The sequence below is a fragment of the Prionailurus bengalensis genome, chromosome E2 (assembly GCF_016509475.1).
Source record: "Prionailurus bengalensis isolate Pbe53 chromosome E2, Fcat_Pben_1.1_paternal_pri, whole genome shotgun sequence".
Lineage (NCBI taxonomy): Eukaryota > Metazoa > Chordata > Mammalia > Carnivora > Felidae > Prionailurus > Prionailurus bengalensis.
The window spans coordinates 8,164,101-8,189,925 of NC_057352.1; the positions used below are offsets into that span (position 1 = coordinate 8,164,101).

At 52.5% G+C, this 25,825-nt stretch overlaps 1 protein-coding gene across 7 annotated transcripts in view; it reads right to left on the reverse strand.

Moving 5' to 3' along the window:
• Positions 1-1,217: 1,217 nt before the first annotated feature.
• Positions 1,218-25,825, reverse strand: part of MYH14 (myosin heavy chain 14) — a 91,214-nt gene continuing 66,606 nt past the window's right edge. For all 7 annotated transcript variants that reach the window (XM_043598447.1, XM_043598446.1, XM_043598451.1 and 4 more), the window contains 11 exons: positions 24,912-25,160; positions 19,788-20,000; positions 17,361-17,573; positions 16,326-16,487; positions 13,822-13,950; positions 13,125-13,213; positions 12,907-13,030; positions 7,961-8,169; positions 5,144-5,252; positions 2,183-2,355; positions 1,218-2,020 (listed from right to left, as the gene is read on the reverse strand). In XM_043598447.1, the coding sequence (XP_043454382.1) occupies positions 1,864-2,020; positions 2,183-2,355; positions 5,144-5,252; positions 7,961-8,169; positions 12,907-13,030; positions 13,125-13,213; positions 13,822-13,950; positions 16,326-16,487; positions 17,361-17,573; positions 19,788-20,000; positions 24,912-25,160 (1,827 nt within the window). In that variant the 3' untranslated portion in view covers positions 1,218-1,863. The remainder of the gene's footprint in view (positions 2,021-2,182; positions 2,356-5,143; positions 5,253-7,960; positions 8,170-12,906; positions 13,031-13,124; positions 13,214-13,821; positions 13,951-16,325; positions 16,488-17,360; positions 17,574-19,787; positions 20,001-24,911; positions 25,161-25,825) is intronic.

Consider the following 25,825-nt stretch of genomic DNA (forward strand, 5'->3'; position numbering starts at 1 on the left):
GGCGGGTGTCCGGAGTCGGTGTGGGGAGGGGAGGTCTGCAAATCGTCCAACTCTGGTGCTAATGGCGGGTCTTCTCAGCCCACCCCCAGGGCAGGGAGGGAGGGGTCGGCGTGGCCCCTCCCCCAAGTCTCCCCCACGCCCACCCTGGGTGCATGAACCGCCCAATGCAGAAGCTGCCGCATGTCACCTGCCCTCCCCAAAGAAAAAGTGTCATGCCCCCTTCCCGCCCGCCCTCTCACTTCCCACCGAAATAAAAGTTTCCTTTTCATTTAAAAGTTGCATCCTGTTTCCTGGGAAGGTTTCCAGATCTGGGCCAGGGTGTGGGCCTCAAGAGCAGGGGTCATATGAAAGTAACAAGGGTGTGCACTTTGGGGGGCCGGCTATCCCCTTGATCACCTGCTCTCACCTTGTGACTTGGGGGGGGGGGGTAGTGCCTGCCTTTTCCTTGACGGTAAAATAGGATCCACATCCCTAACTGGAAACTGTGAACGGCACCTGGTTTTAGATGAGCTCCTAGGTGAGAGTAGCAAGACCCTAGGAGAGGAGTGGAGCTGGGTCTCCAATAAGAGGTTAGGGGCTGAGGGCCACGTGCCCCGTATTGCCTACTCTGAAGCCAGACTGTGGGTTCAAGTTCTCAGTAGCTGTGTGTTCCTGGGCAGTCTCTCAACCTCTCTGGGCTGTTTCCACCACCCTAAAAGGGCAGGAGGGGGTGATCTGTTCATTCGGCAAATACACGAATCCCAACCACATGCCAGGCACTGTTCTAGGCTTCGGAAAACAAAGGAATCATTCCTACCTCTAGGGGTTGTGCTCTAGGTGGAGGCGAGCTCCCTGTTTAGCACAGCTACGCAAATGACCGCTACTCCACAGATGGCTCCACGGTCACTCTGTCACTGCTTTGCAAAGACTTGAGGGTCAGCCAGAGCGCACCATCCCTTCTGTCAGCTACTCACTGGGAGGCTTGAAGCAAGGCACGTCACGGCTCAGCCTCCGTTTCCCCATCTGTATAATGGAGGCAATACGCGGGAAGGAGGCTGAAACGAGTTACTTCACATGAAACGCCGGTACACAGGAGGCTCCCAACACTGTCAGCTGTGAGAACCAGCTGACGGCCCCACCTGCTGGTTCTGGACAGCTGTCCCAGAGGCTGAAGAAGCCTGTGACTCCCCCGCCCCATCAGAGAGCCCCCGGAAGGAACACACACAGCGCCAAGGGGGTCCAGTTGAGGTGGGAGTTTATTTCTGCCAGAGCCTGGAGGCTGGGAGGATATGGGGCCTCCTCCAGCCCCCACAGGAAACTCCAAACCTAATTGTGATCACACAAGAGCAACCAGAAGGCGGGGGCGGAACACATGGGGGAGGAGAGGGGGTGATGGGGGGGTTCCCTTCTCCCGCTGCTCTGCAAGGGTCAAAGGTTGGTGGAGATCTGGGGCTCCGGCTGCTGTCACTCGGAAGTTCCGGGGTCAGTGGAGAGTGGAGAGGAGGAGGGGGAGAGGGGGGAGAGAGGGGGAGGGGAATGGGAACCCTGGCTTCCGAGGACAGGGGAGCCATGCTCCCTTGCTTATAAAGATCATTAACAACTTAAGGAGGGAGGGGAGCCCTATGGGGCCACAGCTTGCTAACTGCTCCCGGATTTCCTTCCAAGCGAAAGCCCTCCTCCACGTTGCCCTGCTCCCCTGCTCCCGTGTTTAGGGGTCCATGGGTCTCAGTCCCTGCCCCCTCACATGGGGTTGGTAAGTGCTATAGTGCCAAAGGCTGGCACCATTTTCAAAGTGCAAGAAGCCAGAGGTTGGGTTCCCGGGACAGGCGCCCCGAGGGACCAGGGGCCAGGGAGGGAGGGGCCAAAGCTGGGGGCAGGGCGGGGTCACTGGGGCTGGGGCGCCGCCGGGGGCTCGTCAGGCTCCGGGGGTGGCGGCCCAGACCCGGCCTCCTCCTCCTCCATCTCCTCCTCCAATGGCACGCCCTCCTCCAGTCGGAAGACCTGGCGCACCTTGCGGGTGGTGAGGGTGAGGGGGCCGCGTCTGCAGCGGGGGGCGAGAGACCGAGAGACGGCGGTTAATTGAGGGGAGCAGGGGAAAAGTGAGCGGGAGCTACGGGAGAAAGAATACAATGGGGGGGGAGGGGCAGAGAGAGATGGGGGCGGGGCTTATGGAGTGACGGTGCGCATGTGCAGGTGACCCTACCGGAGCCGGTTCCTCAGCGCGTTCAACTCGCGGTTCATGGCCTCCGAGGACTCTGTGACATCTTCCAACTCGTGCTGCAGCCGTCGGCGGACCGCTTGCGCCCGGGACGCCTCCTCCTCGGCTTCCTCCAGCTGTCGCTTTAGCTGTTTCACCCGAAGGTTGCCCTTCTCCACCTTGGTGGAAGCAGAGGTCCAGGTCAAGTCCGGGTGTCGGCCTCACCCACTCCCTCGGCTCTGGGCCGCATCCCTCCTGCCCCACCCCACCCCCGACTCTGCCCTGCGCTTGCCTTCTGTTCATGCTTCGTTTTGTTCTAGATCCTCTTGCCAGCCTCTACCCCAACTTCAAATGTGAGACTGTCCCCCCATGTGGTCTCAGAGGGGTCTTTCTATGTCCAGAGCTGACCCTGTCCCTCCCCTGCTCAAAGCCCCCCTCCCCCCGCCCCCATGGCTCCCCAGTGGTGCTGGGACAAGGTCCCAGGCCTTCAGTCTGGCATTCCAGGCCCTGCAGGGTCTTCTTCTTATAAACCCATTGGTCAGATCATCTTCACTAAGACCCTCCCTAAACCCTGTCCAGGGGGAAGCCACATATGATCTGCCTCTCACCAATCCCTCTGGCCTCATTTCTTCTTCTTTTTTAAATGTTTATTTGTTTTTGAGAGGGCACGCAGGGAAGGGGCAGAGAGAGAGGGAGAGAGAGAGGATCTGAAGTTGGCTCCATCCTGACAGCAGAGAGCCCGATTTGGGGCTCAAACTCAGGAACAGTAAGATCATGACCTGAGCTGAAGTTGGACGCTTAACTGAACCACCCAGGTGCCCCGGCCTCATTTCTTATCACTCAATCTTCCTGCTCCATTCTTCTCTCTAGCCACACTGCTCTGCTCTTCACTCTAAACTCACCGAACTTATTTCCACACCCCAGGGCCCTTGTACCTGCTGTTCCCTCTGCCTGACTCTTCCTGTCCTCTCAGTTCTCAATTCATATGTCACCTCCTTAGAAGGGATTTCCTGCCCCATGCCACCACCCCCAATCTAGGGAATATTCCCTAAACCTCATGTCTCCTCTCTTCATTCACTTTTTTCTTCATAGCCCTTGTCACATCTGTAATTATCTTTCCTTAATTATAGGTTTGTGTCTTTATTTTTCTATGCTACAAATGTGAGCTCTGTGAGGGCAGGGCCCTTCTCCTCTTTCACAGCCATATCTCCCATGCCAAGTACAGTAGTGGATACCCGATAATTGTGGAATGAATGGCAAATAAGACGCAGCTGAGCTTTTAAGGGCACAGCGACTCTATCTAGAGCCTGACAAATCTGGGATCTGATCCAGGCTCTGTCTCTACTAATTGTATGACTTTGGTAGAAACTATGTCCCCTTTTATTTATTTATTTAAAAAAAATTTTTTTTTCAACGTTTTTATTTTTGGGACAGAGAGAGACAGAGCATGAACAGGAGAGGGGCAGAGAGAGAGGGAGACACAGAATCGGAAACAGGCTCCAGGCTCTGAGCCATCAGCCCAGAGCCTGACGCGGGGCTCGAACTCACGGACCACGAGATCGTGACCTGGCTGAAGTCGGACGCTTAACCGACTGCGCCACCCAGGCGCCCCGTATGTCCCCTTTTCAAGTTTCCATTTTCTCACCTGTGCATTGGGGCTGGTGAGAGACCGCAAGCATGTATTTAAAAACAAAAACAAAAACATGTGGCACAATACTTGGGGCACAGTCACTGCTCAATAAATAATTAAGAACAGGGGCGCCTGGGTGGCTCAGTCGGTTGAGCGTCCGACTTTGGCTCAGGTCATGGTCTCGCAGTTCGCGAGTTCGAGCCCCGTGTCGGGCTCAGTGCTAACAAACAGCTCGGAGCCTGGAGCCTGCTTCGGATTCTGTATCGCTCTCTCTCTCTCTCTCTCCCCCTCCCCTGCTCATGCTCTGCCTCTCTCGGTCTCTCAAAAATAAATAAATGTTAAAAAAAATTTTTTTTAATTAAGAACACAGACTGCTGCCAGACTGCTGGGGTTTGATCCCAGACTCCCATCTCTTACTAGCTAAGTAATCTGAACAATTTACTTCCCTTTTCTGTGTCTCAGTTTTCTCACCAGAATGAGAGGGAAAATAGTAGTACCTAGGGTTCCAATAAGAACTAATTGTACCACGTGTTATGTCTGTAGCACAGTGCCCGTCACATAGAAAGCAGTCAATAGGGGAGCCTGGGTGGTTCAGTTGGTTAAGCATCTGACTTCAGCTCAGGTCATGATCTTGTGGTTCGTGAGTTCAAGCCTCGCATCAGGCTCTGTGCTGACAGCTCAGAGCCTGGAGCCTGCTTCAGATTCTGTGTCTCCCTATCTCTCTCTGCTCGTCCCCAACTTGCGCTCTGTCTCTGTATCTCAAAAATGAATAAACATTAAAAAAAAAATAAAGACGAAGAACTCAATAAACATTACACGTTATTTCAGCGCCAGCCTAGCCTCTTGGTAGGGTTTAACTTCTTCCTTCTCCCTGGCTGTCTCAGCTCCCCACCAGGACCTTTTCCTAGATTCCCACAATTTACAGAGGTGCCTCGGTGGTTCAGTTGGTTAAGAGTCCGGCTCTTGACTTTGGCTCGGGTCATGATCTCACGGTTCATGAGTTCAAGCCCCGAGTCAGGCTCTGTGCTGACAGCGCAAGACCTGCTTGGGATTCTCTCTCTCTCTCTCTGTCTCTCTCTCTCTCTGTCTCTCTCTCTCTCAAAATAAATAAACTTAAAAAAAAAAAAATTCCACAATTTACAGATGGCAAAGTCACTGATTCCAGCTCTCTGCTGATGCACCAAGCCCTAGGATGGTGTCTGCTCTCAGTCCCAGTCTGGCACCTGCACGTTATTTCTTGTGATGGGAACTCACTGCCTCCACAGACAACACGTGCTATTTCTCTGTCAGTGGAAACCGCCCCCTCCCACTGCTCCCCAAAGACGTGAGCGGCTCACCTGGTCCCGGAGCTGGTCGGCCACCCTCCGCTCCTCCTCCACCTGGAGCACCACCTCTTTAAGCCGCTTCTCAGCCCTGCGCACCAGCTTGCCGGAGAGGATGCGCTCCCTGGAGAGAGGAGTGAAGGAGACAATCAGGAGAGGGGCTCCCGGGGGCTTCGGTCCCCTCGACTTTGTCCAGTGGCCGCGTCCTGTTTTTGGAGCGGCCTCTTCCCTCTCCCCCACCCCCAAGTGGCTCCCACGGTCTACGCAGGCCAGACATGGCTCCCAGCCTCCCGACTCCAGGGCATCTCGTCCTGAACTTGTACCAAGCTGCCAGGTGTTCCTGAAAGTGTCTCCATGCCTCTATTCTCCATCCCCCACAGCGCCTCCCCCCAGCCTCCTCTCAGGGAACTGACCCACTGACCACCAGTCCCCGGGTCAGATTGGGGCACTGTCCTCGCCCCTTCTCTCCTTGGCCCACACCCAGCCTGTCAGTACCCAAACCCTGTCACATTGCCCCTCCAAACTGTCTCGTCCCTTCCTCTCTGTCCTCCAGCCCTCAGCTCAAGACTTGTGCTCGCCCACCTGGCCTAGCCTGTCCTTTCTCTCTCAACTCCCTTCTCCACCGTCCCTAGTGTCGATGGGACATTCTGGAAGCCCAGAGCTCCCCTCTTGGCTCCCCGGGGCCCTCCTCCCCTTCCCACACACACACACATGCTTTCCCTGGACAGGCTCATCTGCGCCCCAGGTTTCCACACCCAATAACAGCCTTTTGTCTGCTAAATGTGTCTCCTGGGCTCCAGCCCGGATCCACTCCCGGCCTCCAGGCCTCCCGGCCTCCAGGCCTCCCGGCGTCGGCCTCCCACCAGACCCTGCACGCCCTTCCCCGCTGGGCTCAGCGCCTTCTCCCAGTCCCGCTCCTCCTCCGGGTTCTCCGTGCTCCACCGAGATCTGCAGGCCAGACGCCGGAGCCATCCTCAACCCCCCCCCAAAGCCTGCCCCTTCCCTCTCCCGAACTCCCCATCCCCGTGGCCCCGGCGCATCTGCCCTTTCTCGCGTGGACCATCACCCCCAGGGTGAAGTCTGCGTGACGGGGCCCCTAGCGACGGGCAGCCCCAGATGTGCTGAGAGGCAGGCCCAGGGTGGGGGGAGCGGGAGGCTCCAGCCGTGGAAAGGGATGTGGAGGTGGGGGTGGGGGCTCCAGCTACAGATCCCCCGCCACTCCTTGCTCCCGGGGTGACTTTGAGCAGGTCACCGACACCCTCTGAGCCTCAGTGTCTCCATCTATGTAATGGGGGAGGGGCTTCCCCAGAGACCCCAAACTACATCTCCCATGAGTCCCTGGATAAGAACAACTCCCATGAGCGTCTGGGGCCAGTTCCCACTGCCTGTCCTGAGGCTTCTCACATTCATCACGCTCCCCAGTGAATGCAACATGTTCCCCCAATTCTCCCCAGGCACCAGGACTCTATCCCAAACCCTGTACTCTCCCCCGACACCCACAACAGCATATCGGCCCCCAGTTCCATTCCTCTGCCCCCCACTCATGCTGTTTCACCTCCTCGTGTCCATCCTCATGGCCCCGGCCCCAGCTCAGGCCTCATTTCCTTCCACCTGGACCATCACCCAGCCTCCACCCTGGCCTCTCAGCTCCCAGTCTCTCTCTAGTCTGCTCCCAATTTGACCCCAGGGGGGACTTTCTACACCCAGCACTGGCCCTCCCTCTCTCTGGCTCACAGCCCCCAAGGCTCCCCATCTTCCCAGGACAGAGTTCCTCAGCCTGGCATTCAAGGCTCTTGCCTCTCCATCCCTCTCCTAAGTCACAGGCTTCTAGGACCAGTCACCCTCCTCCAGATGCCCTGGATGTCTCCTGTATGAGTCCCCAGGGCTGCTGCTCTGCCTGGGACAGAAATGGCCTCAATTCTCACCTCTTCCTGTATCCACACCCTTTGCAACAGAACTTTACAGCTTCTCTCGCCAAGAGATAGAATCTATTTCTCCATGCCCTTCAATCTGAGCTGGCCACGTGACTTGCCATGGTAACGGGATGCAACAGAAGTGACACTGGCCCAGTTCTGAGTCTAGGCCCCAAGAAGGCATTAACACTTTCCCTCACTCTTGGAACCTTGTCTCTGCCATGTGAACGACCCTGGGCCAACCTGGAGCAGAGACGGGTCGGCCTCGCTGTCCCAGGCAAGGCCTTGGGCATAGGAGAGCTCATCCAAGACCAGCAAATCCATCTAGCTGACTTGGCTGAAGACGCATGAATGAAACCCCGGCACTCAGATCAGCGGAACCTATCAGCCAGCCAAAGGCTCATGAGAAATAATAAATGGTAGCTGTTTGAAACCAGTAAAGCTTAGGCTTCTTTGTTATGCAGCTAGAGCTGACTGCTACATTACTGCTTAACTCCTACTCTTTTGTTTTTAACAATATATTTTATTGGTTTTTTTAAACGTCTGTTTATTTTTGAGAGAGAGAGAGAGGATGACCGGGGAAGGGGCAGAGAGAGAGGGAAACAGAGGATGCAAAGCAGGCCCTGCGCTGACAGCAGTGAGCCCGGGGCTCAAACCCATGAACTGTGCGATCGTGACCTGAGCTGAAGTCGGACGCTCAACTGACTGAGCCGCCCAGGCACCACTTAAATCCATTCTTAGTTGCAGTGCAGTTACTTACAGCCCAAAGCATCCTAAGTGAGATGGGAAATCAGCAGGCATAAATAATATGATGCCTTTTGGATGTTTCTAAGCCAGGTGCTTATAACGCAGCTCTCCTCCGTCTCACGACCAGAGTGTGGGGAATCACCCTCCAGCCGTGCCCTCCCCTCCCACCTACCTGCTCTCCTGCTCCAGCTGCTCCTCAGCCTGGGACAGTTTAGACTCAAGGGCGGCAATGATCATCTTCTGGCGGGCCCGGGCCCCGGCGTCCTCCTCACCCAGGCGCCCCCGGAGCTCTTGGATCTGTCGCTCCAGCTGCTGCCGCCCGCTCTCCGCCTTGGCTGAGAAACTGCGCTCGGCTGACAACTCTGTAGTCAGCGAGTCCACCTGTAGTAGAGGCAAAAGCAGAACTATCGTGGTGGCGTCTTGGAAGAAGGTGGTAGGTAAATTCAGGGACCTCCCAGTTAAATGAGTCGGCAACTGTTAAGTGCATAGCACAGAGCCTGGTACCTACTAAATACACAATAGATGTCAGCACATCTTTTTCCTGATTGGCGGATCAGCCAACAGCAGCGCCAACCCCCGGTTTTAACGTTTTGGGTAGTTTTTTTTGCTATTTTAACACGTCCACAAGACTATCACAAACTTGTTTCAATGCTATGAACTCTACCTCTGATTGTGAAAGAGTCTATTGCAAGGGTTATCACACTTTTGTTTGCACCAGGATCATCTGGGGAGCTTGTTTAAAAAAAAAAAAAAAAGATGCAGACTTCAGGGTCCCACCCTCCAAAAACTCCGCTTGAGCAGATCAGGAGTGGGGTCCATGAATCTGCATTTTTAACAAACACCTCGGGCGGTTCTGATGTGGGTGATGTTCTGGGGTCATTTTAAGAAACGCCAGCTGAACAAATGGTAGCTACTACATTGAGAATTTTTAAACGCGCCCCTAATAATAGTTTCCGTTTATTTACTCAGCTCGTATTCCGAGTGAGGTCCTGCACCGGGGAGACGGAAATGAGTCAGATCCAGTCTGATTCATGCCTTATTTCACTTTGCCCTCACGGGAACACATCAACACGGTGATTAGCATATGCTCTCTCTTTTTTGTAACTTGTCAGAAAATGAAACGGTGATGTGGAAAGTCAGAAACTGATCAAATATGCGGCTTTACAAGTTAACTAAAGGCAAACGAGTCAGACGCTTAACCGACCGAGCCACCCGGGCGCCCCCCCCCCTTTTTTAAGTTGACTTATTTTGAGAGGGTTAGAGACAGCCCGAGTGCGGGAGGAGCAGAGAGAGGGAGAGGGAATCCCAAGCAGGCTCCATGCCTCTCGCAGAGCCCAACGCAGGGTCTGAGCTCACACAACTGTGAGATCAAGACCTGAGCTGAGATCAAAGGTTGGACACTTAGCCAAATGAGCCGCCCAAGCGCCCCCAGAATGTGATCTTCTTTGGAAAACAGAGCCTTTGGAGCTGCGATGAGTTGAATTAAAATAAGGTTATGCCAGATGAGGGTGGGCCCAAAACCCAATACGACTGGCATCCTCATGAGAAGAGGAGTCACAAACACATACAGAAGACACGGAGGCCAGGTAAAGACGGGCGCCGAGGCCAGGTAAAGACGGGCGCCGACGCCAGGTGCCCTCATCTTTCTCTGAGAATCTGAGCTACGTCCTTCCATTTTCTCGCAGCACTAAGTCTTGCTGTCCAAAATCTGATGACCGGTGAATTTCCTTTTCCTTGTGGATTGCTTGCTCATGTTTTCCTAGCCACCTAAAGGATTTCTGCCGCGTCTAACACACGCAAGTTTTACTAGCATCGGTCTCAGTATCGGTCTTGACGGGTCGATGTCCTCCGGTACTCAGCGTGCTCTTCCCGGATGTCGCTTCCCGCTGTATCGTTTCAGGAAAGCTTTCTCGCACTACGGTCTTAGGTTATTCGCTCTGTCTCCCTGCTTGGGTCTTCTTTGGGGACTCTCAGTACCGTACGTTGGGTCTTCTTTGCCTGTCTTCAATATTTGCAATTTTCTTGGAAATCCCTTTTTTGGCGTCTTTTAAGTTTCATTTTGATTTTTTAAATGTGTTAAAAGCTTATTTATTTAGAGAGAGAGAGAAAGCATGCACAGGGGAGGGGCGGAGAGAGAGAGAGAGAGAGAGAGAGAGAGAGACAGAGAGAGAGAGAGAGAGAGAGAGAGAGAGAGAGAGAGAGAATCTCAAGCAGGCTCCGTCCACACTGCCAGCGCAGAGCCTGACGTGGGGCTCGATCCCATGAACCGGGAGATCATGACCTGAGCCAAAATTAAGAGGCAGAGGCTTAGCCGACTGAGCCACCCAGGCGCCCTAGTTTTATTCTGATTTTTTATAAAGTTCTCCTTTTCAACAACAGCCAACGATGTGGGCTGGGGGTGTGCCTGGGTGGCTTAGTTGGTTGAGCGTCCGACTTTGGTTCAGGTCATGATCTCACGGTTCGTGGGTTCAAGCCCCACATCAGGCTCTGTGCTGACAGCTCAGAGTCTGGAGCCTGCTTCGGATTCTGTGTCTCCTCTCTCTGTTCCTCCCCTGCTCACGTTCTCTCTCTCTCTCTCAAAAAATAAAGATTTTTTAAAAATTAAAAAAATAAATAAATAAAGACAGAGGCCCTACTCTCGAGGTGTTTACATTCTGCTGGGGAGATGGACAGCATACAAGCAAGTAAATATATAATATAGTTTCAGGTAGTCATAAGGGAAAGGGAGGAGATCAAAGCAGAGAGAATGGAGGGGAATTGCGGGTGAGAGGGTGGCTGTTTCACACAGTATGGTCAGGGAAGGCTCTTACTGGGAATGAGACATGGGATGGTCTGGGGTAAGAGCTTTCTCTCAGGAAGAAGGGGGAAAGCAGGTGCAAAGGCCCTGAGGTAGGAATACACTTGGCAGAGTCAAGAAATAGTGAGGAGGCTGGTGTGGCTGGAGCAGAGTCAACCAGGGATGGAAAGGCTAGAGACAAGGTCTGAGGTAGCCAGGGACCACAGTGTGGGGCCTTGTTTGCGACTGGGCTTTTGCTACAAGTGAAATCATCACCCTGGAGTATGACGGCCTCTCCTACTGGTCTAGGTGCTCCCCAAGGGCTGAAGCTGGGGTCTCGCTCTTCTCTGAATGTCCAGCGGTGTCAGGGCATGTCCCCTGAGAAGTCTCAAAATGTGTTTTTAAAAATTAACGAGGGGATGGGGCGCCTGGGTGGCTCAGTCGGTTAAGCATCCGGCTTCGGCTCAGGTCATGATCTCACAGTTCATGGGTTCAGGCCCCACGTCAGGCTCTGTGCTGCTAGCCGGAGCCTGGAGCCTGCTTTGGATTCTGTGTCTCCCTCTCTCTCCGCCCCTAAATCACTCACATTCTGTCTCTGTCTCTCTCAAAAATAAATAAACATTAAAAAAAAGTTTTTTTTAAAAAGAATGTCTTTAAAAAAATTAATGAGGGGCGCTCTGGTGGCTTAGTCAGTTAAGTGTCTGACTTCAGCTCAGGTCATGCGTGATCTTACAGTCTGTGGGTTCGAGCCCCGTATCGGGCTCTGTGCTGACAGCTTGGAGCCCTGGAGCCTGCTTCAGATTCCGTGTCTCCCTCTCTCTCTCTCTCTCTCTCTCTCTCTGCCCCTCCCCTGCTCGTGCTCTTTCTCTTTCAAAAATAAATAAATAGGGGAGCTCGAGGTGGGTCAGTCAGTTAAGCATCCGACTTCGGCTCAGGTCATGATCTCACAGTCCGTGGGTTCGAGCCCCGCATCGGGCTCTGTGCTGACAGCTCAGAGCCTGGAGCCTGTTTCGGATTCTGTGTCTCCTTCTCTCTCTGCCCCTCCCCCACTCACACTCTGTCTCTGTCTCTCAAAAATGAACAAATGTTAAAAAAAATTAAATTCTAAATAAATAAATAAATAAATAAATAAAGTAAATAAACATTTAAAAAATCAATGAAATAATCGGGGTGCCTGGGTGGCTCAGTCAGTTAAGCGTCCTACTCTTGATTTTAGCTTAGGTCAGGAAATCATGGTTTGTGGGACTGAGCCCTGTGCTGGGCTCTGTGCTGACAGTGCGGCGACTGCTTGAGATTCTCTCCCTCTCTCAAAATAAATAAATAAGCATTTAAAAAAAATTGACGAAGTCATGGAGACACAGGTCTCTCTTTGGAAATCCCATCCCTCCATTGTCTGCCTGGCAAACTCTTAACTTCCAGCATGACCTCTTAAGACATCTCCTCCAACAGGAAGTCTTCCCTGATAGCCCTCAGCCTCCAGGCGGGGTCAGAATTCTCTTCTAAGCCCTCACAGTGTCTTGTGCTTCCTGCATTTTCATTTGTATTTCTGTATTGGGAGAGTCTGTCCCCTCCATCAGACTAGGATGTCCTTAAGGGCAGAGATCTGGAATGAGCCATCCCCAGGTCCCCAGCACCACCCAGAATAGGACCTCAGCCTCCAGAAGCCTCAGACAGTATTTATAAATAAATCTACAAATGGAAATATGCTTCTGTCTGCTTAGCTGCCTCGCTCCTACTTATGCTTTAAAACCCCAGCCAAATGCCCCTTTTTCCACCTGCTTTCTTCTGATTCTTGCAGCGTTCTCTCCTTCCCTCCCTCCATCTCTCTGCTGGACTGAAGATACTTCCTTTTTTTTTTTTTTTCTTTTTTTTTTTTTTTGGGGGGGGAGAGAGAGAGAGAGAGAGAGAGAGAGAGAGAGAGAGAGAGAGAGACTGCACGTGAGAGACAGAATCTTAAGAAGGCTCCATGCTCAGCATGGAGCCCGATGTGGGGGCTCGACTCCAGACCCTGGGATCATGACCTGAGCCAAAATCGTCAGACGCTCAGCTGACTGAGCCACCCGGGCGCCCACCTCCCGGACCAAAGATACTTGTATTATCACACGTGCCACCTTACCCACGTCCACGCAGTGGATGCGACCAGGTCGCAGTGCAGCGACCCACGTAAGTACTCTCGGGATCCAGCCCTTCATCGATGCCTACCCGCCTTGAGAACTCCTATTCAACTACTAAAACCCAACCCAGACATTTCCTTTTCCGTTCTGCGTCGAATGAAAGGACTGGGGATGACGCTCCCGGGTCAGTGGGGCCCCAGGGCCGTCGGGGGGACAGGGCTGTGTCACCTGCAGGAGCAGCTTGCGGTAGCGGTCGCCCAGCAGCTCTGCGTTGCTCTGCTCCTCCTCGAGTTCCTCTTCCATTTGCCCCAGGCGCCCCTCCAGCTGCCGCTTCTCCTCCAGAATGGCTGCCCTGGGGAGAACGGGAGCGGGGCGGGAGGGGGGAGGTGAGAGGGCAGGAGGGCAGGAGGAGGGCGTCCTGCCCCACAGTACCGTGGGCCACTCACTTGCTGAGGCTGCCGTTGGCCACCTCGTCTGCCATCTCGTCCCGCTCCTGCTGGACCTGCCGCCGGGCACGATCTGAGGCGGCCAGTTCCTGGGAGGACAGAGAGGGGTGGAGGTCAGCAGGGGGGGGGGGGTGCTATCTGGGCACCGGCCTCCCTGCTCCTCACACCTCAAGGCTCCCAGACTTGTTTTCGCTGCACGTGAACATGCCATCCCTGGGCGAGCTTGGACCGAACTTCAATGCACCGGCAGGTGCCTCCTAAAAGCTGTCTCCTGAGCCCCTGACCCTTGTCCACCTCTCCCTTCCCGTCCCCAGGCCCCTCCCCCTCAGCGCGGCCTCAACCTGCTCCCCCTCCGGGTGCCCCCAGGCACCAGGCCTGACCCCCAGGTCCCTTCTTACCTCCCCTGCCCCCTTCTCACCCACAGCCCTGTCCACGTCGACCCTCTATTCTCTCTGCTTTATCTCTTCCCCGCGTTCTCCACAGTCCCAGCTCTGGCCTTGTCCTCTCTCCCCAGACTTCCTGCCTCCAACGTCCCCCCTGCAGTCCATCTCCTTAATGGCACCAGCGCAGACCTGGCCGCCCGCTTTGCTCAGAACCCTCTCAGGGCTCCCACGAGCCCCACGAGGCCTAGCCGGTTGGCCCCGCCCACCCTCACCGCCCCGCCTCCACCCCAGGGCCACGCGCATCCCGGCTTCACCTCCTGCAGCCGCAGCACCTCCGCCTCCAGCGCCTTGAGGCGCTTCTCACTCTCCCGGTTCTGGGCAAAGATTTCTTCCCGCGAAGTGCGTGACTCCTCCACCTCCCGCCACAGCTCCTTCATCTGGGCCTGGGCGGAACGAAGCGAGTGAGCGGGCGCCGCCTGGTCGTGGCTCTTGCGGGAGCCCCTAACGTCGCCTCGGCCCTGCGGGGGCTCTAAAGTTCCCCGAATAAAACCCTGCAGCCCAGGGCCGTTGCCAGTCCCTGGCTCGCTGTGTGACCAGGGGCCGTCCCCTCCCCTGCTCTGGGGTTTCGGCAACCTCCAGTTTAAAAATGTAACAACTTAGGGGCGCCTGGGTGGCTCAGTCGGTTAAGCCTCCACTCTGGCTCAAGTCATGATCTCTCGGTTTCTGAGTTCGAGCCCCGCGTTGGGCTCCATGCTGACAGCTAGGCGCCTGGAGTCCGTTTCGTCTGTTTCAGATTCTGTGTCTCCCTCTCTCTCTGCCCCTCCTCCGCTCGCGCTCTGCCCCTCGCTCTCTCAAAAATAAAATAGTACCTTAAAAATTTAAGTAAGCCCGAAATGGGTGTTGTATTTGGACTCTGCGGTGATAAGAAGGGTGGCACACACTTCCTGATCGCTTACCATGGGCCAGGCCCTGTTAAACGTACACACTGGCTCCCTTAATCCTACAACTCCAGCTGGTGGGGACTCGTTTCCTGGCCAGTGTACATATGGGGCAACTGAGGCACAGAGAGGTTCAGCAACGTGCCAAGGGTGGTAAGTGGCAGAGTCGGGACTTGAACCCGGGCCATATGGCCCCAGGGTTTACACTTCCAGCCACTTTGCTACCCTACCACACCACAGAGTGAGTAAAGATGCCAGTATAAGAATTCTTTCTTCCATGGCGCTTAAAGAAAAAAAAACACAAACTAAACGTCCACCGCCATTAAAAAATAATACAAATAATAACCTACTGTGCAGAGAGGACAGTGAAGACAGCACTGGGCTTGGAACTAGCAGGACAATTCTCATCGCTGTCATTAATATTATTACTTGTTTCACAATAGCAGCTTTTCACTGCAGGCTTTTTCTCTCAGGGAAGACACGGTTGGGCAGGTTTACTTTTGGGGGAGGGATCTTTCTAGCCCAGGGCTGCCCAGTGGGAAGACATACATCGTTTTACCTTGTCTAATAGTCACACTAAAAAGGCAAAAAAGAAGTAGGTAAATTAGGTTGAACACTATATTTTTACATAGCCTCACATATCTAAAATATTATTATTTACTTCAATTTATTTATTTTTTCAATTTATTTTTTATTCTATTTATTTCAATTATTTATTTGTCCCTTATTAATTATTATTAAATTTACAAAATTTAATACATTACTAATTTTATTATTTATTTCAACTATTTCAATTATTTTTTATTCAATTTTATTTTATTATTTATTTATTTATTTTTATTTATTTTTTATTTTTTAAATGTTTGTTTGTTTGTTTGTTTGTTTATTTATTTATTTTGAGAGATAGAGAGAGAGAGGGAGGAAGAGAGAGAGGGGGACACAGGATCCAAAGCAGGCTCCTTGTTGACATCAGAGAGCCTGATGCCCGGCTCAAACTCACCAACTGTGATATCATGACCTGAACTGTGAGATCATGACCTGAGCCGAAGTTGGAGGCTCAACCAAATGAGCCACCCAGGCGCCCCTATTATTTCCATTCATAATCACTATAAAAATTGTGCATATATATATATATACATATATATATATCATAACATATAACATATGACATAACATATATATATGTGCACAATAACATATATAGCATGTAATTTGGATTTCAGTCCTACCACATCTTAGATGCCCAAGCTGCATGGGGCCGGCACCCACTTTATCGGACACTTAAAAAAATGGGAGTTTTTAAACATTAGACTTTCCTTTTTTAGAGCAGTATTAGGTTCAGGACAACACTAGGCAGAAGGTACGGAGATTGCCCACACAGCCCCTGGCCCACACACACACACGGAATCCGGTCATCAGCCTCCCTCGTCTGAGTGGGATGTTACAACTGATGGACGTACACCGACACACCGTTGTCATTAAAAAAAAAGAATGAAAAAAAGTTAAGTAATCTCTACTCCCAACGTGGGGCTCGAACTCACGACCCCAAAATCCAGAGTCGCATGTTTTACCTACCGAGCCAGCCAGGCGTCCGCCAAAAAAGAATTAAAAAAACAAAAAACAAACAAAAAAACCCCCAAACCAACCAGCCATGACTTTCACATTAGGGGAGGAACTCTACGGCATTTCCATGTCAAAAATTAAATAAACTGAAGAAATTGGACCTAAACCCTAAGCATTTTAAGTAAAGGAAATAAAACATATGAAAAGCAGCAAGCGAGCCCTTGGGGCGCGGGTGCTTACAAAGATGCGGCTCGTGGGGGCCCAGGGGGCGGAGCGACAGCGGGCCGGCTCGCAGGTGGCTTCAGCCCCACCCCTACCTGCATCTTGCGAAGCTGCTTCACCGCGTCCTCCTTGCCCTGCGCGGCGGCCGCGTTCTGGGCTTTCAAGTCCTCCAGCTCGACCTCCAGCTTTTTCCGGGCGGCCACGGCCTGGGTGCGCTGCTTGCGCTCCTCGTCCCGCTCCACCTCGGCATCCCTCAGCTGCGGGGAGGCCGGAAGGGGCAGGCTCAGGGGACAGGAGGCCCGGGCTCCCTCTCCGTGCTGGTGACACGGATGTCCACCTGCCGGCCGCTGCCCAGGCCTCCAGCGCCATTCCCCCTGCCCTCTGCCTCTCTACAGCCCAGACGGATCCCTCCTCTCCATCCCCAGGGCCCCAGCTCTGGGCTCATCCCCTCCCCCAGCAACCCCGCCCCCCACCCCTTGCCCCCCCAGCTCTGCTCCCATCTCTCCCCTCCAGCCCATCCGGCCCACGTCTAGAGGGTCCTTCTACCCTCAGAGTTGACCTGCAACTCCCACCCCTCCCACGCAACCCCCCACCCCTGACCCCTCCCCCACTCCCACCCCCCACCCCTGGCTCTTCACGCAGCATGAGCCGGCTACAGACCGCAGGAAATCCCTTGACAGGTTGAGTCCTGAATGAACGGCGCAGACCACAGGAAGAGGGGATGAGTAAATGAATGAGGGAGGAAGGTCGTGGGTGAAGGGGTGTAGCAGGTCCGTGAGTACATAGGCAGGCTCAGGGAAGGGGGTGCTGGGGAGAGGAATTTGCCGGAAATGGAGCAGTTTGGCAGATGGTGGAGAGGAGGTGGATTGGTGGGGAGGCTGTGTGTGGGTGGGGGGCCTGTGCAGACGGGGTGGTAGGTGGCTGGGTGAATGGTTTGGGGGTTGACGTCCCATCGGGTTCGTCGGTCACTGGGACATATGTGTGGGTTGGTGGGTTATTGTGGGTGAATGCGCTGGGGAGCAGGAGGGTCCCGGGAGGAATGACCGAGCGACAGGTAGCTGAGTGTGACTTTCGGCCCCTCTTGCCTGCGGGCACCAGGCAGCCTCCAGCCCCAGCCTGACCAATTGTACCTGCTTGGCCAGCTGCCGCCGCCTCTCCTCGCCAACCTCGTCACGGCCCTGCAGGTCACGTTCGTGCTGGGCCTTGAGAGCCTGCACGGTCACTTCCAGGCGCAGCTTGGCGTCCTCGGCCGCCGTCAGTTCATCCTCCAGCTCCGTCACCTGCGTTCGCAGGTCGCTGACGGTCTGTTCTGCCACCCGGCGGGCTCGCTCCATCTCATGCACCTGGTGGGGACGGGAGGGTGAGCTCTGGGCACCTGCGGCACCAGGGAAGGGGAGGCCAGGACGCTAGATCTAGCCCAGGGCGGAGTGAGGGAAGCTTCGACGGATAAGGGGGAGACAGCGGGTCCACGTGCACTTCTCAGTTTGCTCGTTCACTCACCATCTCCCTGACACCTAGCTCACGATGTGCCTCAATCTGAATCGTCCTAAAACATTTCACGAATAACCTGATTGCAAGCTGTGTTATCTGAAGCCCGTGAGAGTCCAGTTCAAGTGTGTGTTAGGTCGGCTCTCACTCACAGTGGGTTATTTCCTCACGGGTTTTGTGATTTTGCATCGTGAGCTCACTTCACTCGGGGTTCGTCTTCGGGGATCCTGTGCGGTCATGGGTTGAAGGCATGTAGCTCCGGAGGGAAGTGTTCATTTATGCCAGACTCCCAGGAGACCACCATCCCGTCTACTGAGATGTTTTTCTCAGCTTGGGCGGGGTGGGGGGGAGGGGTGTGTGTGTGTGGGGGGGGTGGTGAGGTTCCCAGAGCTTCTGGCGAGTTGTAAATTCAAATCCCAAACACCCTGTGAGGGCAGATCCGGGCTTATGAATTCTCAGATCCTCCCCCACTCCCACCCCCGCCCCATCCCTCTCTTTTAACCGTCACCGCCTCAGAGAAGCGTCCCTTGACCTGTCAGGGCCTGTTATCCACACTCCTGGCCCCGAGCCCTTCCTCGACTCAGCCTTAGTTACAACGGTCATTTAACATGAGCTGATGTCTCTTTTTGTGCAATGCTCGCCCCCACACTGGACTGTGAACTCCACAGGACAGGGACAATATCTGCATGTCCCCACTGCCCAATGACCCGCTTGGAAATTCTCATCAGTGACCGGGTCTCCTTCCTTGGAAGAGGCCAGCTGGTTTCCCCTCCTACCAGGCACCTGCCAATCAGCTTTGCTTGCTGGAAGGAATTAAACTTTCTCCTGTCAACACCCTATTTCCCACAAAGTAGGCATCTGGAGGCGCCACAAATAACTTGACAGTTTTCCGGAAGTAGAGACCTTAGTAGTTCCAGTAGGAGCTGGAGTTTTGGCTCTAGTCTCCCCGGGGCTACAGGCCAAGGGTAGGTCGCGGGATGAGGGGTTCTCCCCAGGCCTGGCAGTTCTCTCCAGATCATCCCTGGAGCGTGTGGAGAAGATAAAGCCTTTATCTGATGTGCCCACGAGAGGACGTTGTTTGGCAATAAGGAAGGACGTCGGGAGCGCCTGGGTCCAGCCTCACTGAAGTGCGTATTCTGTCCGGTGCCTCCCATCAGCAGTCATGGTGGCTGGTGTCCCTGGACCTGGCCTTGCGGCCACTCCATAAAAATATTTATTTATGTATTTAATTAAAAAAAAATGTTTTATTTACTTGGTTTATTTTTTCAGGGAGAGAGCATGAGTGGGAGAGGGGCGGGGGGCGGGGAGCAGGGGATCTGAAGCGCGTTCTGCACTGATGGCAGACAGCCCGATGCGGGGCTTGAACTCGCGATCCGTGAGATCACGCCCTGAGCCGAAGTCAGACACTCAACGGACTGAGCCACCCAGGTGCCCTTCGGTGAATACATTTACTGGGCAAACTTAAGGAAGGATGGGGTGAGGGGCGTGGCGGAGTTTTCGGAAGGCTGGGACACTGGCTGGGTGAGCGGGGACTGGGGGACAGGCGTAGGGGACTCCTCACTGGCCTGTGAGCCAGGGAGGAAGACAGAGGCCTGGGGAGGGTGGGGAGCCTGTATGTGCTCAGTGGGGGGCAGGGTGGCTTCCTTACTTCCTGCGTGTATGTACCAACACAGGTGTCTGGTGGAAGATTCCCCTCACACTCTGTGTATTTTTTGCGGGGGTGTGTGGGGGGGGGGGGTAGAGAGCACAAGTGAGCGAGGGGCAGGAGCTCACCCGATATGGGACTCGAACTCACAAACTGTGTGAGATCAGGCCCTGAGCCGAAGCGGACGCCTAACGACTGAGCCACCAGGGCGCCCTCAGCGTGTGTTCCGTGAGCGCCTGTTTGGGGATCGGCTCTCCTCCCACTCTGCGCTGGGCATGAACACGTGACTCTGACGGCTGGTTCTCCCCATGTCCCACGCGTGAGAGCACACACGTGTGTGTGCGTCTCCCAACGTGAGGAGTGCGTGCGCCGCCCACATGTGTGTCTTGGGGAGCGGGCCCCCCCTGGCTCCCCCCCAACTCACGTTCTTGCCAACGTCATCCTTGCTGCTCAGCAGGGCTTCCATCTCCGCCCGCAGGGCCCGGTTCTGCCGCTCCAGCTCCTCCCGCGCCTCCTGCTCCTCCTCCAGGGCCCGGGTCAGGGACAGGGTCCGAGCCTCGCGCTCCCGGCCCTCTGCCTCGACCCGCTCACGCTCCTCCACCGCCCGCAGTACGGCCGCCTTCTCCTCTGCCAGGAGCTTCCGGGTGGAGGGAGATGGGGTGGAGGAAATAGATTAGCTGAAAGGAGTGTACAAGCGGACGGGGAGGAGGGAGCAGCCAGGGCCAGAGAGAAAGAGAGACAGACGGACAGACAGAGGCAGAGACACAAGAGGGAGGTAGAGGGATTAAAGTTGCAGCTGTGCCCAGGTCCTGAGTGGATCAAACTGACGAGCCCCTCACTCTAGAAACCCACCAGACGAAAGGGTGTTTCTTCCTCCTGGGGTGGTCGTAACAGAGAGCAGGTACGTCATTTTTTACAATGTACTTCAGCCTTTGCTGTTTTTTGTTTTTTGTTTTGTTTTGTTTTAAGACACAGAAATTAGCAACAAGAAAAATCGCAAGATCTGCCAAAAGGGAAGAGAACAGGGCTCAGAGTCAAGGGAAAAATCAGTCTGTGGAAACAGACCAACGGATGACCTCCACCCTGGGATCATCGCACGAGGACTTTAACTACATTTAGTAAATGTCAGGACCGGATGGACACAGTGTGTACAGACCCACAGCTTTTTCAGGAGGGATTTGAAAGTAAAACAGACCCAATTAGAAGGGCCAGGACTGAAAAATATCATATCTGAAATCAGCAAGTCATTGGAGGAAACTAAGAGCAGACTGGACACATCAGAAGAACCAGTAAACTTGAAAACAGGTCGATCTAGGGGCACCTGGGTGGCTCAGCTGGTTAAGCATCTGACCTTGGCTCAGGTCACGATCTCATGGCCGGTGAGTTCGAGCCCCGAATCAGGCTCTCTGCTGTCAGCACAGAGCCCACTTCAGATCATCTGTCCCCCCGCCCCCCGCCCCTTCCCTGCTCTTTCTTTCTCTCACTCTCAAAAATAAATAAGCATTAAAAAAAAAAAAAAAAAAAAAAAACCAGGTTAATAGAAATGACCTTGATAGAGAAAAAAAGAAAAAGCAAAAAAGATCATAAACAAATTAACCGGGCTTTAATGACCTGTGTGGGAGCGTCAAGCAGTCGAGTGCACTGGTATGTTTGTTGAGTCCCGCAGGAAGAGGAAAAAAAAGGAAAGGAAGAAGTGAAACTGTCTTCATTCATAGAAAATACAGTCACCAATGTAGAAAACCCAATGGAACCTATAAAAAAAAAATCTACTCTCCCTCATATGTGAGTTCAGTGAATAAATTATAGGATTGCAAGATCAATATATCAAAATCTATTGTATCTCTATGCACTGGCAATCAGAAACTGAAATAAAAACGGAACCACTGAAGATAGCATCAACAATACAAAATGCTTGGAAATAAATCCGACAAAAGATGTAAAAGATGAACACAGAAAACATTCCTGAAGGAAAGGAAACCTAAACAAATGGACACATGGACCACGTTCCTGGGCCAGAAAACTCAGCGTTATTAGGACGTCAGTTCTTCCCAGATCCATCTATAGATTGAACACACTCCCAAACCAGGAGGATTTTTCTTCTGTGTGTAGAAACTGACACACAGATTCTAAAATACATGTGGAAATGTGAAGGACCTAGAAGAAATAAAACAACTTTGAAAAAGAAGAAAAGATTGGAAGGGCGCCTGGGTGGCTCAGTCAGTTAAGTGTCCGGATTCGGCTCAGGTCATGATCTTGCGGTTCGTGAGTTCAAGCCCCAAGTCAGGCTGTATGCTGACAGCTCAGAGCCTGGAGCCTGCTTCAGATTCTGGGTGGGTGTCTCTCTCTCTCTCCCTCCCCCAATTACGCTCTGTCTCTGACTCTGTCTCTCTCCAAAATAAATAAACATTAACAAAATTTTTTTAAAAACCAGAGAGCTGACACTACCTGATTTTTAATATATACATAAAAACAAGTCATAAAGAGAGTCTTTTCAGGGGGCGCCTGGGTGGCTCAGTCAGTTGAGCGTCTGACTTTGGCTCAGGTCATGATCTCACAGCTCGTGAGTTCGAGCCCCACGTCGGGCTCTGTGCTGACAGCTCAGAGCCTGGAGCCTGCTTCGGATTCTGTGTCTCCCTCTCTCTCTGCCCCTAACCCACTTACATTCTGTCTCTGTCTCTCTCAAAAATAAATAGACATTTAAAAAAAATGTTTTTTTAAAAAAGCCTTTTCATCAAATAATGCTCGAACAATTTGATAGCCATGTATAAAAAATTAGTCTGGAGCCATGACAGCACCATATAAACAAATTAACTCAATCTGGATCAGAGACCTACATATAAAACCAAAAAGGAGAAAACCTCTGGAAAAAAATACAGGCAACCTCTGTGACCTTGGGTCATGCAATATTTCCTCAGACACAATATTAAAAAGCATGGTCCACAAATGACAAGTTAATAGATTGGACTTCATCAAAATTCCAAACGGTTACTCTTTGAAAAACTCTTTGAAAGCAAAAAGATAAGCCACAGATTGGATGAAAATAGTTGCAAAACAATATATCTGGTAAAGAACTTGGATTCACCATACATAAGAACTTTCACAATTCAATAAGAAAAGAAACAATGCCCCCCCAAAACAAAAGAAACAACCCAACAAAAAAAAATGGGCAAAAGATTCGAACAGACACTTCACCAAAGAGTTTGCATGCCAAAAAAGCACATGAAAGATATCCAGTGTTGGTGCTCATTAGGGAATCATGAATTCACACCATTACATCCTATTAGAAAGATTAAGTTTTTTTTTTTTTAATATTATTATTGTTATTTTATTTTTATTTTTCAGAGAGGGTGTGAGCAGTGGAGAGGGGCAGAGGGGCAGAGGGAGAGAAAGAAAATCTTAAGCAGGCTTCACAGTGCAGAGCCTAGTGTGGGGCTCAATCCCATGACCCCAAGATCATGACCCGAGCTGAAATCAAGAGTCGGACTGAGCCACCCAGGCACTCCAAGAAAGACTAAGGTTTTATTCGTAATAGTCAAAAGCTAGAAACATCTTAAATGTTCATCAATAGGTTAATGGTTTTCAAAATGTGGTTTATGCAGGAATAATACTCAGCAGTAAAAAAAAAAAAAGGAAAAATTATTATTAAAAAAAATTGGGGGGTGGGGTGCCTGGGTGCCTCAGTCAGTTAAACATTTGACTCTTGGTTTCATTTCAGATCATGATCTCATGACCTGTAAGTTGGAGCGCCGCATCAGGCTCTGGGCTAGCAGCACGGAGCCTGCTTGAGATTCTCTGTCTCCCTTTCTCTCTGCCTTTCCCCTGCCTGTTCTCTCTCTCTGTCTCTGTCTCTCTCTCAAAAATAAATAAACATTTAAGAAAATCTTTAAAAAATGTTTTTAAATTAATAATCTCTATGCCCAACGTGGGGCTTGAACTCTCCACCCGGAGATCAAGAGTCACATGCTCCACCAACTGAGCCAGCCAGGTACCCTGAGGAATGAAATATTAATCCATGCCAAAACATGGATAAATCTCAAAATAATTCTGAGTGAAAGAAGCCAATCAAAAAAAAAAGATTTATATGAAAAGATTTTATATAAAATTCTAGGAGAAACAAGAAAATAGACCCTGGATAATCAATGGTACAGTATTTTTTTTTTTAACATTTTATTTATTTTTGAAAGAGAGAGAGACAGAGTGTGAGCAGGGGAGGGACAGAGAGACACACACACAGAATCTGAAGCAGGCTCCAGGTTCTGAGCTGTCAGCACAGAGCCGGATGCAGGGCTCAAACTCACGAACGGGGAGATCATGACCTGAGCCAAAGTCAGACGCTTAAGTGACTGAGCCACCCAGGCGCCCCTCAATGGTAAAGTATTAAGCAGTCAAAAATAGATGCATTTGGAGTCTGAGAAGAAGAGGAAAGAGAGAACGGGGCAGAAAAATATTAAAGAAATAATGGCCGAAAATTCCACACTTCACAAAAACACAAACCCACAGCCGAAGCTAAATAAATACAAAAACCCACAGCCGGATATATCATAGCCAAAGTAAGAATCAAAGATAAAGAGAAGAAAATTAAACGAGCTAGAAAAACATCATATTCCCTACAAAGACACAGGTTTAAAAAAAAAAAAAATTTGCTAACTTTTCATCTGAAACAATGGAAGCCACAGATAATGGAATGACCTCTTCAGAGTGCTGAAAGAATAAACCATTTACCTCGAATTCAAGAGCCCGTGAAATAAATATCTTGCAAAAAACGAAGTTTTGTAAAAGAATGAAGCACATTTTCTAGATGAAGCACAGAGAGGTGGGGCAATGTGCAGAAGCTACACAGCCAGAAGGGGCTGAGCTGGGGTGGGAACCTCAGGGGTGCCTGACCTTAATGCCCCGGGCTTCTGTGATTTTCATTTCCCTCTCAGAGTGTCAGATGCTTAATATGATCCCCAGCTAGATGGGCAAACTGAGGCCAAAATGAGGGTACACAGGGAGTCAGGAGGAGAAGCAAGATGGGTTATTTTATTTATTCCTCGTACGTACCCTCCGGTGCACCTTCAGGATATCCTGGCGAATAAAAGTGGGTACTACCAACAATTATTTTGGGACAAGAGACATAAATCTGGATGGATGGGAGTCCTATTTTCCAGAGATTTAGAAGAAAGAAGCATCCTGGGGCGCCTGGGTGGCTCAGTCGGTTGAGCCTCGGACCTCGCCTCAGGTCATGATCTCGCAATTCACGAGTTCAAGCCCCAAGTCGGGTTCTGTGCTGACAGCTCGGAGCCTGGGGCTTGCTGCGGATTCTGTCTCCCTATTTCTGCCCCCCCCCCCAGCCTTGCTCGTGCAGTCTCTCTCAAAAATAAATAAACATTTTTTTTTAATTAAAAAAAAAAAAAGAAGAAAGAAGCATCCTGCCTGAGCACCCCCCCCTCCCCGAGTTCACAGCTGAGCTGTGACAGCGCGTATTCCCAGTTCCACGCAATGACCATGACCGTGGAAGCGTGAAAGAGCATCCCGACTCCCCACCGGGCAACCTGCGGTGCCCCACCTGGTCGAACTTGCGCTGCTTCTTCTCCAGCGTGCTCACGAGCTGCCGCTGTTGTTCCAGGTCCACGGTGGCGTCGTCCAGCTCCTGCTGCAGCCGGCGACGGCCCCGCTCCAGCCGCTCCGCCGCCTCCGTCTTTTCCGCCAGGCGCTGGGTCAGGGCCTCGGCCTCCCGCGCGGCCCGCCGCCGCGCCTCCTCGCCGGCCTCCAGCGCCCCAGCTTCCTCCTCCTGGCGGCGCCGCCACTCCGAGAGCTGCGGGGAGGGGGCGGGGGGGGGGGGGAGGAGGAGTGGGTGACAGTCATGACTGCCACCGAGGTAGTGCCCCATTCCCCGGACGAGGAGACTGAGGCCTGAAGAGGGAAAAGACTCCCCGCCCTGGGCTCTTCTGCCTTGGAGGAGGGTTGAGGTGGTGAGTTCTGTGAACCTCAGCTTCTCTAGGGGATTAAAATTACTCCCACGGGGACCCAGAAGATGAATCAGACTTGGATTCTGCCCTGGGGAACCCCCACTCTGATGGGGGAGACTGAGCGTCAGGGTCAGGGTGGTGGAGGCTACGGTAGAACAGGCATGGGAGTCCACAGGAGGCATTTAGAATTTGCTTAGAACATTCCAGAGAGACTTCCTGGAGGCGGGGGCATCTGAGATGGGTCCCGAAGTATGCAGAGGAGTATGCCAGTTGAAGGATAGTTACAGGCACGCATTCATCACTCATTCATTCAAGGGCCTGTCTCCAGGCCTCCCATACGTCAGGCTCCCACATGTTGGCCTATGCTGAAGAGCGAGATCGAATTCCCACAGGGTCCCCCTTTCAAGGAGCACGCGGAACCCATGGGCAGAGAAAGTTGCAGCCGGAGGTGACTGGAATGGGGACGAGGAGGAAAAAGGGCACGGGAGCTCCGAGTGGGGGCGGTGAGGGA